This window comes from Triticum aestivum, chromosome 1D (genome assembly GCF_018294505.1).
Source record: "Triticum aestivum cultivar Chinese Spring chromosome 1D, IWGSC CS RefSeq v2.1, whole genome shotgun sequence".
Classification (NCBI taxonomy): domain Eukaryota; kingdom Viridiplantae; phylum Streptophyta; class Magnoliopsida; order Poales; family Poaceae; genus Triticum; species Triticum aestivum.
Genome location: NC_057796.1, coordinates 223,075,232 through 223,093,857, shown reverse-complemented (window position 1 = coordinate 223,093,857; position 18,626 = coordinate 223,075,232). Strand labels below are relative to the sequence as shown.

General features: G+C 45.8%; 2 protein-coding genes across 2 annotated transcripts; both read right to left on the bottom strand.

The window, feature by feature from the left end:
- Positions 1-1,193: 1,193 nt before the first annotated feature.
- LOC123167669 (flotillin-like protein 2) lies at positions 1,194-3,223 on the bottom strand. The gene is made up of 2 exons (XM_044585526.1): positions 2,157-3,223; positions 1,194-2,077 (listed from the first exon to the last, which is right to left on the bottom strand). The coding sequence occupies exons 1-2, from the start codon at positions 3,120-3,122 to the stop codon at positions 1,544-1,546; spliced, it is 1,500 nt and encodes a 499-aa protein (XP_044441461.1). The 5' UTR covers positions 3,123-3,223; the 3' UTR covers positions 1,194-1,543.
- Positions 3,224-8,520: 5,297 nt separating this feature from the next.
- LOC123181102 (uncharacterized) lies at positions 8,521-16,372 on the bottom strand. The gene is made up of 12 exons (XM_044593327.1): positions 15,960-16,372; positions 15,743-15,844; positions 14,760-14,840; positions 14,124-14,233; positions 13,899-14,034; positions 13,726-13,824; positions 11,796-11,901; positions 11,316-11,635; positions 11,054-11,236; positions 10,768-10,965; positions 10,164-10,478; positions 8,521-9,081 (listed from the first exon to the last, which is right to left on the bottom strand). Exons 1-12 carry the CDS (start codon positions 16,272-16,274, stop codon positions 8,989-8,991), a joined length of 2,058 nt encoding a protein of 685 aa, XP_044449262.1. The 5' UTR covers positions 16,275-16,372; the 3' UTR covers positions 8,521-8,988.
- Positions 16,373-18,626: the final 2,254 nt, after the last annotated feature.

Sequence of the window (18,626 nt, the reverse complement as noted above, 5' to 3'; positions counted from 1 at the left end):
AAAAGCGATTTTGAATGTTTCGAAAAAAGGGCTCCATGTAGCCCGTTTTGTTTCTTCTGCGCCGACTTTCAAGCAAGGACAAAAGCAAGTAATATTGACAGTTTGTTAATTCCTAGTTGATTTTGGGGAGAGGATCATTAACGGAGTAGTTCTATTATGAGCCCGCACGGAAAACATTTGAGGCCAGGCTAGGTCCAGGGATTCTATTTTCTGTGAAGTGGGGAATACGGGTGCATGTGTATTCATATAGACGGTGTGCTAAAAATAAATCCGAAGATTGCTGCGAAGTCGCCCCAGGAGTCTTTCCCGCCGCCGCCGTCCAGCGGCTCCCCTCCGCCGGCGGCCTCGGTCGTCGGTGGTGAGGGGGTCGCCGGATCCACGCGTGTGGATCGTTTTTTCTCTCGTAGATTAGGATTTTTAGGCCGTTCATTGTCTTGGTTTCGGCGACGGCGATGGCGGCGTTGAATAAAGTTTCTTCGGGTCCTACTCCAACGAGGCGATCGGTCCTATGGTTGGGGATGGATTTGGAAATCAGTCTGTTCAAGTAAAAATGGCGTGGCGGCGGCGACATCCTTGTGGCGGACCTGTATCCTCGGGCTCTGCCGTTACGACAACGTTTGCTCCAGCGCCGGCGCGGAGCTTGGGAGGTAGTCCAGGAGCGGATGCAGATTGTGGTCTGCATCGGCGACATCTGGAAGATGGTAGATCGTGTGCTGTGTTCGCGGTTCGTGGATGGCAGATGTGGTTTTCTCCTCCGGCGTTCTAGTCGTGTGGGGGTGCCAGATCTGGAGTTCGATGGCGTGCCCGGGGTGTTGCCCCGGTCTGATTCGTTTAACGGTAATGGTTTTGCCTTTGGTGAGCCACCTTGGAGGTCCGCAAAACTGCATATCAGCGATGGAGCCGTTACGAGCTCGGGTGTGAAGGTGATCCGTCATTTTTTCCTTTGATGACTGCTGTGGTGGTTCAGAGGCAGGTGACGGGCTTTGGTGTCAAGTTCAGAGGTTTCTTCAATCTTGATTGTAATTTTACTTCTTGATTGTTGTCCTTTATGCAAATACTAGCTTTTTTGTTGTCTTTCCTATTTTGCCAGATCGGTTAGGTGACTTGTACTATAATAATTATGATATAAATAAGACATGTATTATCATGTAAAAAAAATTGCTGCGAAGTCAAAATTAATACTCCCTCCATCCTAAAATAAATGTCTCAAGCTTAGTATAAATTTACATTAAAATTAGATAAAGTTGAGACACTTATTTTGAAACAGAGGAATTACATATATATAACAAGTAACCTACATTTAATATGAGAACTTGTTCTGCTCTGAAAAGTTTCTTGTAATATCAAAGGTGCTAAAAATAAATCTTAACAATACTTCACGAAAATGTTCGAGACATAACACGACTGATAGCAGACAAACATCTGGGATATTCATAGTTCTTTAAACCTGAAAAAACGCGGGCCCTGAAGCAACCTAATTTAACACTTAAGCTGACGAGAGTCTTGGCACCAAATCAAACGAGGAACGCGCACTCCACGACGGTCAGTTGGCGGCGCCGTCCTTGGGCAGCGCGCCCATCCACGCCGGCGGCAGCATCCCAGTCTGCTCGTGCACCGTTGACAGAAGCGGCGGCAGCATCTTGTACACCCCGGCCACCTGCTGCAGGGCGCTGCCTCCAGCGGCCTCTTTGCCGGCATTCGCGGCGGCGCCGTCCGCGCCGGCGCCGTTGCTCCAGATGCTGATCTTGGGCTGCATGCCGTTGACTGCGCCGGCGTTGATGCTCGCCATCTCCGTGTACATGCCGCCGTCGATCATGAGGTAGTCCCTGAGGGCGTAGTAGTTGCCGCCCAGCGCCTGGAGCATGGACGCCGCGTACTCCGTCTTGGCCCTGCCCAGCAGGGCCAGGGACTCCGCCTCCTTCTGTTTGGCGTACAGCTTGGCGTCCTCGGCCATCTTCTGCTCGAAGAACTGCGCGTCGGCCTGCGCCTTGCGCGCCTCCGCCGTCCTCATCTGCTCGAACAGCGCCGCCTCCGCCGCCTTCTGCCTGCTGTAGAACAGCGCGTTTGATTCTTGAACCTACACGCAGAAATTGACACATGCATGCATGAGATCGATGAAACGTATCAAAGGTTTAAGCACATGCATACGTAGATACCTGTGTCTCGTACTGCACTGTGGCCTTGCTGAGCTGTTCGGCCTTGAGCTTCTCGGTCTGGCGCATGGCGTTCTTGCGCTCGACCTCCATCTGGAGCTCGGCCTCGCGGATGGCGACGGCCTTGGCCGCCTCAACCTCAGCCACCTTGGCCTGCTTGTCAAATCCGGCCTTCTTCATGGCAAGCTCGGCCTTGGCCGCCGCGATGTCGGCCTCCCTTGCATTCTCGAACACCTGCACCTCGGCCTTCACCTTGGCCTCCTCCTTGAGCCCCTGACCCTGCTGCCGCACCGACAGCACCTTGGTCTCAGCATCCACTTTGGCGGCGTTCTGCCGAGTCAGGCCCTCCCTCTCCTTGGCGCCCACCTCTCCCTTCATCCGGGCCTCGTCCACGTCCACCTTGGCCTGGTTCGCGGCATCCTGCTGCGTCTTCTGCCCGAGGTAGGAGAAGTACTCGTGCCCCGGCACATCCACCAGCTGCTTCACGTTGGCGTTGTAGATGACGAGTCCGAACTGATTAAGCTCCAGCTGCACCCTGTTGAAGACCTTCTCTTTGAAGGTCTTGGTCCCCTTGAAGATCTCCTCCATGGTGAGGTCGGCGGCGAGCACGCGGGTCTCGCCCTCGATGATCCCCTTGACGAGCTCGTGGACGTGGCTCCTCGACCTGTGCAGCGGGGCGATGAGCTTGGCGTAGAGGAGGAGCTGCGCCTCAAGGTCCCTCTTGTCTGACGCCTCTGCCCCGGTGGCGGTGATCTTGGGGCCGATGGTGAAGACGGCGGGGAGGATGAAGGGCAGCTTCTCGGCGCTCATGGCGTGCACCTCGAACTCGTAGTTGACCGGCGAGATGCTGAACTTCTTGCACTGCTGCCCCACGAAGACCCACGCCTTCTTGGCGAGCTTGACGTCGTCGATGCCCCAGCCGGTGATGGCCAGGTACTCCGACGCGTCCGCGACGCGGAAGGTCGCCATCTCCGACGATCTCTGGCTAGGTTCGTTGTGGGCGGAGAACCAGCGATTAGATTGGAAATCTCGCTCGCATGAACGAATGGGGTGGCGAGCCCTTCGGCCCTTATATACAGCAGGTAAGGTTGTTGCCCGATGATGGCGAGTACCGTTTAGTCTGTTACTAGAACGCGATCTCGGTCTAACTAACCTACTGAGTCGAAGGAGAGAGAGTCGCCAGACGAGCGAGGAGTACGCACTGCATGTCTGCATGCAATCCGGGAATTAACAACGGAAAAACTATATGTCCGGTAGTCTTCACGCGCGATCTTATCTAGCGAACTGCTGGCGCAACACGTGATGCGAGCGGGACGATGGTCGACCACGACCAATGCTACACTTATGCTTTTTTTTCTTTTGATTTTGAAGAATACCACACTTACGGATGGAGTTTATAGCTATTAAAGAATGACGCGATATCATTTGGTTGTTTTGCCCTTTTCAAGAACAAGCAAAATCAATGTTGCGCGAATCAATCTGTGGTTGGATGGTTAAAGGGACAGTGGTATCTCCAGCCCATCAGGGTTAAAGTTCTGGTGCTCCAATTATTTCTGAATTTATTTCAGGATTTCCGACGATACTTTTTCAGTGGGAGGAGACGTTCCCGTCGACGATAGACGCCTACACTTACGGGTAGGGCACGAAATGAGCAAGGGATCGACACCGCAACCACCCATCACAGTCAATGTTGTCTCTTAATGTCTACCTCCTTCGGACTAGCAAGCACCCATTGCTTGTGCTCGTCCACCGCTAAACATACAACTTTTGCACTGGTGAAGCCATACCATCGAACATTTTGGCGTTCCTTTCTAGCCCATTTGGTTTATCACAGAATGATACGATTTCATTTGATTCGTGGAACTCGTGACCTTGACCTTCGTGATCTTAGAACACCTTTGTGGTTCGAAACCTCCATCAACATGGAGTAGAATAGCGCCAACTATTTGAATCACATGAAAAAATATCCACCGAGCCAACCGATGTTTGTATTTCTCTTACTCTACTCAGACCTCTACTTTTGTAAGTATTTACTTTTCACCGCTATACTCTATATTAGACTTACATGTGTAGGGTGCTTTGCAAACTACCATAGAAAAGCTTGAAATTGCCCATAAAGATAAAAATTTGGAAAAGAATCTCCTTTATTGCTTGTAGCCTATTCACCCCCCCCATCGTACATTGTACTAAACGATCCCACAATTTGGCATGTCTACAAATAAGTTTTGGTTGGCTCTTAAGGTATTTAAAAGGCTCGTGATTGGAAAGAAATGACAAATTCCTATGGTCAAATTTGATGATGCCAAACTTGCAAACATGAACCAAAGCATATAACTCTTTCACATAAATGAGATAAATTAGTTGAGCACCATAGAATTTTCTCACTGAAGTAAGCTATATGTCAAAGCCCTTGCATAAGAACACCGCCAATACCGTTTGAAGTAGCATCACATTCAATCTCAAAGGTTTCGTTGAAATCCGGTAAAACAAGTAATGGAGCATTAAGTTGCCCTTAAGATCTAGAAAAGCACTTTCTTGTGATTGACCCGAAACAAAAGCCACACCTTTCTTCGAAAGCACATGCACATGTGAAGCAATGGTACTATAAATCATTAACAAAAAGGCGATAAAAACCGACTAACCCAAGAAAACTATGCCTTGAGTCACATTAGTGGGTTAGGGCAAAGTTATAATAGTATCAACTTTATCAATTTCAATGTCATTTGATCAAACAAAATACTCAAGAACACAAGTTTATTGATGCAAAAATGTGCACTTCTCAAAATTATCATATAGTATCTCATTTCAAACAAGTTTCAAAATTTGAGAAACATGTGCAAGATGGTCACCTAGAGATTTCCTATAAACAAGGATGTTATCATAGTAAACCATAAATTTACCAACCAAATGTCTAAGCACATGGTTCATCAAACGCATAAAAGTACTTGGTGAATTAGATAAGCTAAATGTCATAAGAAGCCACTTACGTTGTGCTGATGTGCGTGCAATCCGAGTAGCTCAGGGGTGGAGGCCAATGCCGCAAGAGTTAACCTAGGTATCGTACGAGTCCTACATGCTGGTAGTCGGCGCATGTCTACCTGGTTGCTTGGAAGAGGCAGGGAGCTCAGTTTGGGGTGGCGGGCGGGATATTCACATCGACAAGAGACAAACAAGAAAGTTGAGTTGGTGGAAAGGAAGAAAAATAGATGAGGTGGCATGTTTTAAGAAAGACACCCAAAGGGCATCTTATTTCTAGTAATTTTCAAGAAAATAGAAGCTAATACAACCGAAAAGACAAAACGGCACAAAATGGCCAGTAAAAAATGGAACTACACTGTGAGCTATACTAGTTGTCTTTTCCTATGATTGTATGTCGCCTACCGGAGCTTGAAAATTGAATTGAACCAATGGCAGAGGGAAGAGACACGTGAAAATTCCCTCGCCATACTAGGTTTTGAATACAACAATAGCCACTCAGTCACTAGAACCAAGGTCTAGTAATCGCATAAGAGACATCAATTTGGGCATCACCCAGGCAACGCAGGCTTACAATCCTTCAGCGTCAGGCCAGAAGGTTGGAGAAACCGAATCATGCCACAAAACAATTTTTTTAAAAGAAGTTGAAGTCACCGCACCAAGAGCCAACCAAATGCTTCCCTTAACTGACACACCAACTACGAAGATACAAGGAGAAACTTATCTAGAAACAATTACCAATACTAGCCCTTCAACGGCTTCAGGTTGGACACGTCGAGGTAGGTGAGGTGACCCACTCCTCTGGCCCACCACCCAGGCTGTCGGGCAAGGAAAGGAGGGTGACCTAGGCAGTAGCGTGGAGATCTTAGAGTATCTACAGCAAGGCGCCTCAAACCCGCCTCATTCGCCCGGGTGGGCCGCCCGACCACTGTCCTGTTGCGAAATTTCAACCCAGACGGGCTCCTTAAATGGGCCTCAAACGCCCGGGCTGACCGGCACCCCTCATATTCAGCACAAATATGGGGCAGATATGGGGGCGCCCGGGCACGCCAGCCACGTTGGACCCGACAGCCCGACCCCGCCGCAAATTGCACCAAATCCACCAGACCCTTCCTCCTCCTCCCGCCGCCCATCCAACCTTTCCCACGCCCGAACCCTCGCCATCCTCCACCCTTGCTCTCAATCCTCACCAACAGTCCTGATCCAACGCTGGAGATGTCGTACAACCCGTCCCAGACCGCCGCTGCAGAGATGCAGTCCGCCTCATCCGTCGGCGTCCCTTCGTCAGCTCCAACTTGCAAGGCGGAGAACGTCGCCCGAAAGTTGCGGCGACGCCGGCAGCGAGAGAGGGAGGCGGCGGTGGTGTCATAGGGAGGTTCGGACATGATGGAGCAGTTGTCTCCTCCGCCGCGCCCGGAACCCCGCACCCCTTCCATCCGAGCGCCGACGCGGATTACGTCGTCCGACCCCGTTGGGACAGAGGAGGATTCGACGACCGGCTGGGCCATTCCGGAGAGCTTTTCGCCCATGCAGATGTCGGTGGTCGATGTATGTGAGTCACTGTAGCTCGCTCGGGTGCGGATGAGAACGGGCAGCGGCAACGCCCGGGCTGCCCTCGACATGTTCGACGGAATGACCAAACAAGAGTCGGCATGCTTTCTTTGCTCCCGTCCAATCAGATTTATGCATAGACAACTAGTTCATTTCGCACATGATGAATGCTTGCAAACCATAATCATGTAGGAGGCGTTCGACAAACATGATCAATGACAATGAAGATCCGACCAAAGTGGGGTATGAATTGGAGGCCACCACCGCATTTGAAGTTGGGACAACATCCGATCCCAATCCGAGCAAGAAGAAGAAGACCAAGACGACGAAGGCAAGAGGTCCGGGACTCTCAAGATTTAAGGACATCTTGTTGGTCAAAGCTTGGTTGGCCACAACGATGGATCCAATATGCGGCACCGAGCAAAAGGGGAACAAGTATTGGGAGAAATTTGGAAGGAGTATGTGGAGCCGCATCCTATCGTGATCACCCGCAATGTGGCATCTCTACAACATTGTTGGGGGATCATTCAAGGGGAAGTGAACAAGCACGTCGGCTACTACTCTCAAGTGACCAAACGCCCTCAAAGTGGGACGGGAGTGGCAACTCACGTAAGCTCAATTGCTTCATCTTGTCGACATTTGCATATGCTTCTTGTGTTGGAATTCTCGTGCTCATACATATGTTGTTTACTGGACGGCGGCGGCGGCCACTTGTATCACGAGGTGGAGAAGAAGTCGTTTGCTTTTAGCCATTGTTGGATCATATTGAATGGCAAGCCGAAGTGAAACCAACTTGTGGCCGATCTCAAGTCCAGCAAGAAGATGAATGATGGCTCAAGCTCCAACCAATCAATTGTTGCCGTCACGAATGGAAAAGCCACCATATGCCAAAGGATAACCGCCAAGTCATGAGAAACAAGTGGGAGAAGGCACATGGCTCCGATGGCGCCGCGGCTACAAAAATGTCGTCCACATGGACGGGCATTTTTTCGGCGAGGGAGAACAAGAAGGTGGAGAGGTACAAGCTCATGTTGGATGCGCAAAAGGAGAGGATGAAGTGGGACCGGAAGAGGGCGGAGAGAAAGCTCAAAATTGAGAGGGAGAAGATCGAGTTGGAGAAGCAAGAGGCGGCGATCAAATGGGAACTCAAGAAGGCCAAGACATTTGGCAACATAGAGCTTGAAAAGGAGAGGTTGCAACTCGCACGGAATGTGGAGGATGCAGGGATTATGTTAGCAGACGAAACCCTCTTGGATGAGCATGCGAAGAAGTAGCTTGCGGACAAGAAGGAGATCAACGACCGCAGGGAGTACGAGGCGGCGAGGGCGGCTGCGGCCCGGATGGAGGCGGAGGAGGCAGCCCGGATGCAGGCGGAGCAGGACGCATTCCGCTCGGAGCAGGCGCCCGGCCAATGTATGGTTTGTTGAACTATGATTTGCTTTGCTTTGTTTTTAACTGTTGAATTCGGACAATTTATATCGTATGATCGACGTGCATGGATTTAAGGAAATTTGAGGCGTATAGGAGGGCAGATTTGAAGGGAATTTGAGGCGTATAGGAGGGCAGATTTGGCAAGTCCACCTGTAGATGCTCTTAGGTGGCGGATAGGAGAACAGTTATCCTCCTTCAAAATAGGAAGTCCCAAAACGTTAGTGGAAACGCAAGGAATTCAACGACGTAGACATGATTCACTGGGACAAAACCAGTGAACCATGGATACAGAGTGTTTTAGATGATTTTATGAGTTTGAGGAGCATTTTCAAACAAAACTGAAGTTTCGAGGTTGTAATACGAACTCCAGAACAAGTTCAGGGCATAATGTGGACTTATCTCACAGATATAGTCGACATGATCAATTCCAATAGAACACCAGGATACGACCATTTAGCATATGTAAGTTCTACATGGCACACAAAGCAGCCACATACGAATAAAATTACATGATACTTATGCTCTAGTACAACACCTTGTTACATGATTCCACACAGAGGGTATATCCATGTCAGTTTTTTTATGATCATTGTTTCCATAATCACAGAATACACCAAAAGGCCAAACAAAGATTAAACCACTGGCGAACGCATCACGAGTCCACAACCGCCACGGTTTCAATCACTTGTTACTTCTCCATTATTCTTTGGTCCTTGCTGACTTTTTTGCCCCTAAGTTTCAGTGTTACATGAGCAACAAGAGAATCACACAAGGTTGAAATGGGCGCCTAGTCCAAATACAGCTAAAGAAGGAAAAGTATGAAGAAACAGTTTGCTTTCTAAAATAAAATAAAATGTGTGGTATTTTACACAAGGCACTATGAAAAGATTTGTTGGATCACTGTCTCTGCATTTCCGCTATACTGAATGAGTAGTTGGATGGCGTCCGCCCTTGGCAAAGCAAGGAATTCCTGCCAACAGGAGATAAGGCTAAGCGATTAATTGATGAATCATATATGGAACTGGTGGGAAGATGGTAGTACTGACAGAGCTTGTTCGCAGTGCACATATCATTTTCGTCTTAGAAGTACATGCATAAGCATATATATTCTATAAATATAAAGTACAAAATTCAACATCATTATCCACTCTAAATCTATTCAACGTTAAACAGACAATTTGAATGAACTTCTTTTGTCTGGATAAGTTATTTAAAGGATATGAACCACAAATACCACCTCTGTTCCAAATTATATGACCTTTGAAAAAGCATGCGTCAAACTCAAACCTCTCCATCTTTAACTGACTAGTACAAAAATCTTTGGGTAAGTTAGGTGCAAACGGTACCATTAAAGTTGTCATTGTAAATAGTTATTAGTTACACACTATTTTTTGTGATCTTTTACCTCCATCTTCATACAAAAAGTAGTGGTCAATGGTCAAAGCTGCATACTAAAAACCGTGCACTGTAAAAAACGTAAGATATTTGAACTGAGGGATTTACTGGTAAGGGTGTCCATGTGTAACACCAAGCCACAAAACTCAAATTCGTTGAGATCCATCAATTTAATTTGCCCTCAGAATGTGATTTCTCCTTTAGCCAAGTGTTTTATAATATCCAACTTAGGTCAACCTCATTGACGTCACCTTTCCTACAGCCTCTTTCGCTGTAAGTTTAAGCATAATTAACTATTGTTAATTGCTTCGTCTCCTGCTGCTACTGCATTAAGTAACTTGTCCAATGCAAACTAGGGGTGTTTGCCTTTAAAGAGAAGTAACAGTAAGATTGAGAATATGAATTGTATATGTTGCCACCCATTGGGGAAGCCATTAGCAGAAGTGCAATCAGTTAGAAATGTGGAGATAACATTGGAATGTACAAAGGGTAAATGGGTCTTCCACACCCAACATAATCTTTGACTAACGGTCACTGATGGCATGAAAGGCACCAATTTCAATGGCACACGAGTGATAACAAGTAATTCCGTGGCTTATCATGAAAGGAGTTAATCAGCAGCAAATAACAAAAGCTTTTAAGATATATACCACTTACCATAACTTTGAGTATAGCGCTTTCATCGCAGACAACTTCCGATGACTCCTGAGGGCTACTACCTTCATCCAGCACCTTGCCACTTGAGCATGTTGTGATCTGAGAAGATCCATTTCCACATTCATCTGTAAGAACCTTGGACATAGTGCGACTCACAGGTGGATCAATCTCTTTTAGAGAATCAATCTTCAAAAAATGATCAAAACGGTCCTTGCACATCTGAAGCTTAAACCATTCGGTGTGTGTATGAAGTGTTGTCCTGACTATCTTCATCAGTTGAGGTTCTTCAATACCAAGCCTCCTGCTTATCGCAAGCTACAGAAGAGAAGATGTCATGATACCATCCAAATTCACACTAAATAAACACGACGGAACACGGCCCCGATTCCTTCACTTTGATTTCAGTCTGCAGGACAGTTTTGCCTTGTACTGCTGCTACTAACCAACCACAGAAGGAGTGATGGTGTCTTCTATCATGAACATAGGAGATATGGCAAATTGCAGTCTAATACCACAAGTACACAACAGATATTGAAAATGCAGACCAATTACACTGATAGGTGAGACTTCGTATCGACTTGCAACATATAAACATCAAATATACCTGCAGAGAACTTGCAAGAACAGGCAACGATACTGCTTTTGTGAGTACATCCTCATTGAGTTGAATCAGCGTTACCAAAGTTTCCTTCAAAGGCTTCAGTAAAGCTTGGTTACTGGCAGCAAGAGGTCCCAGGTGAGCAGATGCAACCTTGAGAGCAGCTACATGATCTCCAGCAGCTACTAGCTTAAGAAATTCAACCTGAAATGGTAGATTCAAAATGTGTAAGGTTCTTCCTTCCTACCTACAAGGCCTGCAGAATAACGTGATTGCAATGTTGGGCTCACACCTGTTTTAGCTGAAACAGAAGAATAGGGTTTTGCGAAAAGAAATCAGGATCTATGCTGTTTATTTCATCCACAACTTTGGAAGCCATTCCTTTGCGTGTGAGGTCCCTCATCTCTAAAATAACCTCATACTTCTGATCTTGCATATTCCTAGTATCAGACAAACCAGTATCTAACACAGAGTCCTAAAACAGGGAAATTATTATGAATAAACTTTTGAAAAATTTAGTGTAACGCAAAACAATGATTTGAAACAAAGCTTACATGTTCTCCTATTACAACATCTTCGTCCATGTCAAAGGCAGGAGACAAGGTATCACGATTTGCATCAACTGGAGTCTCAAAAGCATAATTAAGATCATCTGCTCGACCTCTCCATCTCTTTCGCCTTCCCTGCCCTGATGTACTGCTTCTAACCCTGCGTAATCTCTTCGACCAGGAATCATGATGGGTAATATCACTGGTGCAACAACCGTCATCCTGCTTGCCAGCCGATTCACAATCAAGCTGTGCTTCATTGTTGGCTCCTTGATTATTTATGAAACTAACATCAATGTTTTGACTGCACTGCATGTCAGCAGTTCCTACAAAATATCCAAAAGATGATTCTCTTTAGTACTACACAGGAGTAAATAAATGTAATAATTCTACGAGTCAACTAAGCAATAGAGAGCACTATATGGAAGTACGTATTTGAAGCCATAAAATTGTCAAGTAGGCTCAACTACAGGTTCAGTCATTTACCAGGAAGGGCATGAGAACAGCCTTGAACAATTCCCCTGTATATACAGTACTCATGTACAAGTTTATCCAGAAGTGACAGGTCCATCTTCATTCGGCACAGTTCGTTCTGGAATTTTACAGAGTAAACTTACATTACAGATACTATATATTCAGGAAGGCATAAGGAACTATTGCCGAATAATAAATACAAACAAAGAACTAGCCTGCTGTGGCTAGGGCTGTCAATTCAGCTCGTTCTCGTCAAACAGTTCAAACTCGATTTGGAATGGGCAATACCATCCACGTATGGCCTGGGGCGTCCACGATTTCCTAAAGCCCAAGTCCACAAGAAGCTACGCCTAACAAGGAGCACAGAATCATATGATCCATCATTTATTGCTTGCTAAAAACAGGATGGTCAGTACCTTTTTAGTATGACCTTCGCTGCTGTACAATGGTGAGGCTGGATGACTCGGCTATAAGAGAATGAAGGCCTGAGGCACTGGAACTGGAAATCTATGCCTAGCGCACCGGCACAACTGCTAAGAAAAAAATAAGTAATATTCTTTTTGGTGGTTTAGCTGAGCCCCAATGAGGCGAGCTCAAGCTGTTTCGAACTTTCAGTGAGTCAAGCTTGAGCTGTTCTGTAGGCTCAATGGACTGAGCTAGAGCCTGATATTTGGCTCAAAGCTTAAATCAAGACCGGGTCAAGCCAGGGTATATTTACAGCCCCAGATGTTACGTGTTAACAAGCAATTAAGCACACATCAGTAGCTTTTGCCTTTTACCCTACAACAAAAACCTTTTAACTTTTCACCCAATCTCTAATCTCTCTGACCCCCCACCACACATCACAGCACAACCCATGCTGTGGCTTGCCGCTTCTTCAATGGGTGCACTCATGCCTTCCTATCCTTTTGCAACTTCATCCAGCTAGTTAGAGCCTCCTCCTATTTGGCTGTGGCAACTCGAGCCATCTTTGCTGGCAAATTTGGGTGCCTATGAGGATTAGAGCTACTGATTTTTTAGCTAATAACTATGGGATCTCAATTTTATCTTCCAAGATCAGCTGTTCCATTTGCTTGCTTAGATGCTAATTTCTGAAGCTTGTGACCCCATCAACAAACAATTAATTTGCTTGCTTATGAAATTAGTCCATGCTAGCTAGGGCTCCTTGCCTGCAGCATGCGTGCAACTGCAACCATGCTCAAGGAAATGCCCAAACAGACAAATCATTGTCTTGGTGTGGGGTGGAATGCAGCGGTTTTGGTGGCAGGCAGGATGTAGACGAGTGAGAGATTTTAGCACAGCATCACAAATCCTCAATCAAAGGCGTCATGGTGTGTTGTTGGTCCCTCAGCAACTCGTCCTCTGACGGCGGTTCCACACAATAGAGCTCATGAGAGACAACAGAGAATGGAGTCCTCACATGCTCCATTCTGCCCGTGGCCTCGCCTCAGCTGAAGCTGCATGGAAGAGGTTGCCAGAAGCACCCATGCTAGGAAAGAGAGGTCAAAAGTGGAAAAGAGGAACACCAGAGGAAGAATGGGAAGAGAGTAGCTAGTAGACAAAAGCAGTGATGTGACTGCCAACATGGGACAAGTGAACATTTTGATAGTTGAAGGTACCAAAAAAAAAACTAATGGAATAGCATAGGTGGGAAAAGTGAACAGTTTTGATAGTTGGGGGGGGGGGGGGGGACGATTTTCTTTTAGAAGTAGCTGTTTTGTGGACTTTATCTTAAATATATATATCCAGCCAATAAAAATAGTGCTTTGATTGACAACCCATTTGAAGGAGTAACAAACTCACTAAAGGTGCAGCTTTTACACATGCAAGAAAATCCAAAACATTTTTATCCCTTTGACAGGTATTTGAAATGGAAGTGGTAACACAGATATCCATATTCATAGCTAAATAATTTTATACTCAATTTATTTGGTAATAAGACCTGAAATGCTTGATACAAATCTCCTTTTGCAAACTTCAAGCTGTCGATAGCGCCTTGTCTTGTCAACTCAACCGCATGTGCTAGGGCTTGAACATCAACCTAAGAGTTGATTATTAAAAGCTGGCATATGGAGCATAGTACAGTATAATTAACAGTTACCAAGAAGAGCTTGCCTCGTCAAATGGTGGTGCTTCTACTGAACATTCCTGGGTAACTGCAGGCGGATCACGGTCCTCGAAGAGTAGCCGCTCAGTTAGATCAGATATAGGTGATGAAACTCCTTGGCGCGAGCAGAATACTTTGTGAATGCTTTACAAAATGTTGTAAGATTGTCAGACGATGAGGCAGTAGCCTAGCAACCCATGTTAGGCAAGAAGAGGATGTAACATATGATGTACCTTATTAAGTATCTTAAGGACATTGAGAGAATAGGATCATAAGCTTGTAAATGAGCTCTTAATATGGATGATAGCAACCCAGCAAGTTCAAATCTCCTCTTTATAGACCACTGTCGAGCAAAGAATTCCAACAGGAAGAAATATGTCATATATCAAAAAGTAACAGCTTGCACATAGTGCAATAAAGCTGAAGATGTAAAATAGCATTCTCCCATCAGAAAATAGAGGTTCCACAAAGTAACAAACATAGCAATTAATAGCATGAGTAGGTCAATCTTAAAGACACTCTAGTTATACACAGAAAACTGTCCATGAACCAAAAGCAGTCAAAAGCTATCTGGATAAGTAAATACTCCCTCCGTCCCAAAATAAGTGTCTCAACCTTAGTACAACTTTGTACTAAAGTTAGTATAAAATTGAGACACTTATTTTGGGACGGAGGGAGTAATTCAGAATCCTTACTTTACATTGACAGTTAAAGCTTTCTTTCCCCTCAAGTCTAGTAACAGCGAAAAAGGACCTCTAAATCGCTACTTAAAGAACTAGATATACTCAAAACAGAAATGATGAGAAAATCTAAGCTAGCTTGTAATTATTCCTAAAAAAGTGTATATGGACGGTTAGGATTGTGCATACCTCATTGACGACTGGGGAAGATTGATCATCTTGGTCATATATCAAAACCAGCAGTATATGTTTGAATTCCTCGTACGCTTCCTTTGGAACATACCAACACACCAATATTCATTATGCAAAATCCAAACGAACACAATGAATATGAATGACAAAAAATACAGATGACTATATCCGAATATGTAGGAACTTGACGATAGTAAAGTAAAAAAAACATATCACAGGATAATTCACATTGATGATATGACATATCAGTTAGGCTACAATACATGCCTCCTCAATGCAGGCAGTGGACACCGGACACAACAATAGTTAGGGCCGACAGGAGCAACAGCAAGCTGAGATGTAGCATCTGGTACACAGCAATTCATAGACATTTGAAGTAGTCTGTTAATAAATTAGCCTAGCACAGACACGCAAGCAATGACATGCTTCCCGTAGTGTCATTGTATGTCAGGTCATTAGCATACATCCTCTGCCTGATGGATTTCTACCCCTAATTCACAACAGCTCATTACTGGAAGGACGCCAGGATACCCTCTACTTTTTTAGTATTTGTGTTCAACATGCGAGTGTCTAATAGATCTCTCATTTGCCCTCCCGGGCTGGAAAAGGAAAGAACTGGAAATTGTGTTCTCAAATAGGAACATGGCATAGTGCACGGGCCTCTAGTAATTCAATTCTATTTTCAGTGCTTGTATGAAAACATAAGTACAGCTTTACGGAGGAATTTAGTGAAAGTAATAAAAAAAAGAGTTTGCTGCAGCATCTTATTCCGATATATTTGCTCAAAGAAATCCTATAAGATACCAAATGCTGCAAACTTGCTACCGAAGTCCTACGTTCCAGACAAGGTTCGCGCAAAATTCATGTGATCCAACCGGACACATGCAGACTAGTATACCCAACCGGAAATCAAGGCAGTGCAATAATCAATCATTCAAGGGCGCTTGAGGCGAGAGGAAGGGAGTCGATGCAGCACTCACAGGGTAGGCGTCGAGAGCACAGGGTGCGAGAGCTGTGCGGAGACAGTCGAGCGCCGCCTCCCTGTCTACCTCCGTACCCCGCCTCACCAGCTCCACGAATCTCTGCACAACCACACAATTGACATCCTGCCTGCGTGCCGGAAAACATAAACCGAGAGAGAGAGAGAGAGAGAGAGAGAGAGAGAGAGAGAGAGAGAGAGAGAGAGAGTTTAGGTACCTGCTTGTGTAGGTGAAAGAGGAGGCGGTGGTCGAGTAGCGCGGCAGGGGCGTGAGCTCGGAGGAGCGCGAGGGCGGCGTCGACGTCGCCGGCCTCGAGCGCGCGACGGGCCCGGCGGATGAGGATGCGCGAGCAGTAGGACGAGGAGGTCGAGGTGGATGGGGATGAGGAGGTGGCGGTGGTGGTGGAGGAGGATGGGGATGAGGGCGGCGATGGGGAGGCGGGAGGGGCGATGAGGCGATCGGATCTGACGAAGTCGAGCACGAGAGCGTCGAGCGAGTCCCAGTTCACCGGCGAAGGGGGCAGCGGGTCCATCGCCGGCGAGGAGATGGCGGTGGCGTGGGGCTAAGGGGGAACGGGTGGGATTGGGAAGTTGAGATGATGAAGTCGGTGGAAGGTAGCAGGGTCGGGTGCCTACGTGTAACGAAAACGAACTGTGATAGGTTTTCTTTTCTTTTCTTCTTCTTATTAATCGATGACAATCGAGGTGTCATGAGTTGATACGAGTCCCGGGTCTAGAATAAGGAAGCCACAATAATCATAGGTAGAGAAGAAAATGCAATAATAAGAGAGCCAATATGTAGTTCAATGGTTAGAAGGTTAATTATATCGAGTACATCTGTATCTATACCCAAAAGAACATATTTAATTACTCTCGGATATTAGATCATGTCAATCTAATAGTCTAAATTGCTCCATCGATGAGCACTCCTCATGTTTAGCATGCAATTAATATCATATCAAATATTAACGTTTGTGTTAATCAAATAATTAATATGTATCTGATGTCCACCTAATATCATTGTGCAATTAATTTTCTCACTAATATCAACGTGCATCGCACGTACGCATTTACTAGTAGGGTCAAGTATCAGGTTCGATATCTTGTGTGTTTCAGTAAAAGGGAATATTATTTTTAGTGGGATGCAATGTTTCCCTCCATAGCAAGGTGCATTTGGTGTCTTCCATCAAATCTCCGGCTGTGGGATGGCACACAAGCATTGGTCAACCAACCCAAGCCATAGATCGTGTGTGGCCACACGTCCTCTCGCGTCTCTCTCCTGTTCACCCTGCACCCCCCCCCCTCCTGCTCGCACGTCCTCGCCGCACCCCATGATGCGGCATCGGCGGTGTCGTCACAACACTATTGTTGAACAAGCCTTGGATGTTGTTTGTTTGCGCTTCCATCTTCACGTGTAAGTAGTCTTTTGTGGGAGCTTTAGATTCACACATCTTGTAGCGCCTGTCGAGCAAGAGATTATGAATGCGCTCATGCAATATGGTATTGGTGTCGTTCATGACTCTTTGAAGGTCGAAGTGGTGAGCCTCGGAGACGTAGTAATGTGCATCTTCGTTGCCGCCATAGACCGGACGAGATGTACCTTCTCTATCCATAGTGACACTCGAGCAAGGTGTGACTAGAAAAAGAAATGAATAATATCAAAGTCCCTCTTTCTGATGTCGACAAATCAAGAGACCTCAAGATTGTCAATGTGGAAGGGGGCAATGCTTGGTAGTGATCCTAATCCCAAAGCTAGCACACCTGCACACAACGCTTAATGTGGAGCTTGGTAGTTTGTTTTATGGGAAGGCATTCATAGCTAGCTTTATTGACTTCAAATAACACTTACATCGTCAGCTAGTAAACTAGAAATACCTACACATAACGCTTTATGTGAAGTTTGGTAGGGTTAGTGGCACAAAATCATGCAACAAGTGGATCAAGATATTGTAAAATTGGGTAAGATCTAAATGATTGAAAATGAGAAACAAGTAGAGAATATAATGATGCAACGCACATGTATTCACAGCATATGATGCACATATATAGCGCGTACAATGAGTCCTGACGTCCATGCCTATGATCCTAATTATATGGGAAATATTTGGAGGACAAGTGGGACATTTGGTAAGATTACGACAACTAGAAAATCATACGTGCATGGGCCATGCACATGTGGCACTCAACAATCACAAAATAGAGATATAGCAACGGAAACACACACACATAAAGATAAGTGGGGCTAGTGCAACCAAAGGAATGAGAAAGACAAAAATGCCTAACTAAGACCAATGCTCACGTTGAACAGGACAAAGGGACGCCAACTTGATTGCTCTTGAGGGCTAGATTCGTGAACTTGGCACCAACCTACAAGAACAAGTGTAACGTTCTCTATCCAACTTACCGTCGGCACAAGTATCTTTGTTGCTCAAATATTTTGCTTATAAACCCTACTATATATTTCTCTGGCCGCCCTTCTTTTTTGAACTTTCTCTTCCTTTTACCACTTTCCTTGTGACTTGGTCGACTATGTAAGACAACTATTACAACATATACACAGAGTAACTATAGAACATGGTAAGATTCATAAGCTATCACTACGGTGCACAAATTCATGAGGCCCAACAATTCTCAAATAGCTAATCTCGATAGGAGCAAAGGTATTCAGAAAAAGGGTGGAAGTGCTATCAAAGTGCATGGCAATGTGATGCGGAGCATCCCTCCATCATCCCCATGGATTCCACTACAACTCATCAGGCACCACGAAGAGAACCAATGACGAGAGCTCGCGCACATGCCATGGAAACCGAGGTTAAATCTTTCCTATTTGAACTCCATTCGAATTCACATGAGAGTTGGGTCCTACCTCAAACGGAAATGTTATG

Bases quoted from the DNA above. Each gene is read 5' to 3' on its own strand.
- LOC123181102 (XM_044593327.1), bottom strand. From the start codon at position 16,274: ATGGACCCGCTGCCCCCTTCGCCGGTGAACTGGGACTCGCTCGACGCT. The intron at 15,845-15,959 runs GTACCTAAACTC...GTGGTTGTGCAG, and splicing joins TCTTTCACCTACACAAGCAG to AGATTCGTGGAGCTGGTGAG. The intron at 14,035-14,123 runs GTACATCATATG...CATTTTGTAAAG, and splicing joins TCCTTAAGATACTTAATAAG to CATTCACAAAGTATTCTGCT.
- LOC123167669 (XM_044585526.1), bottom strand. From the start codon at position 3,122: ATGGCGACCTTCCGCGTCGCGGACGCGTCGGAGTACCTGGCCATCACC. The intron at 2,078-2,156 runs GTATCTACGTAT...TTCTGCGTGTAG, and splicing joins CAGTGCAGTACGAGACACAG to GTTCAAGAATCAAACGCGCT.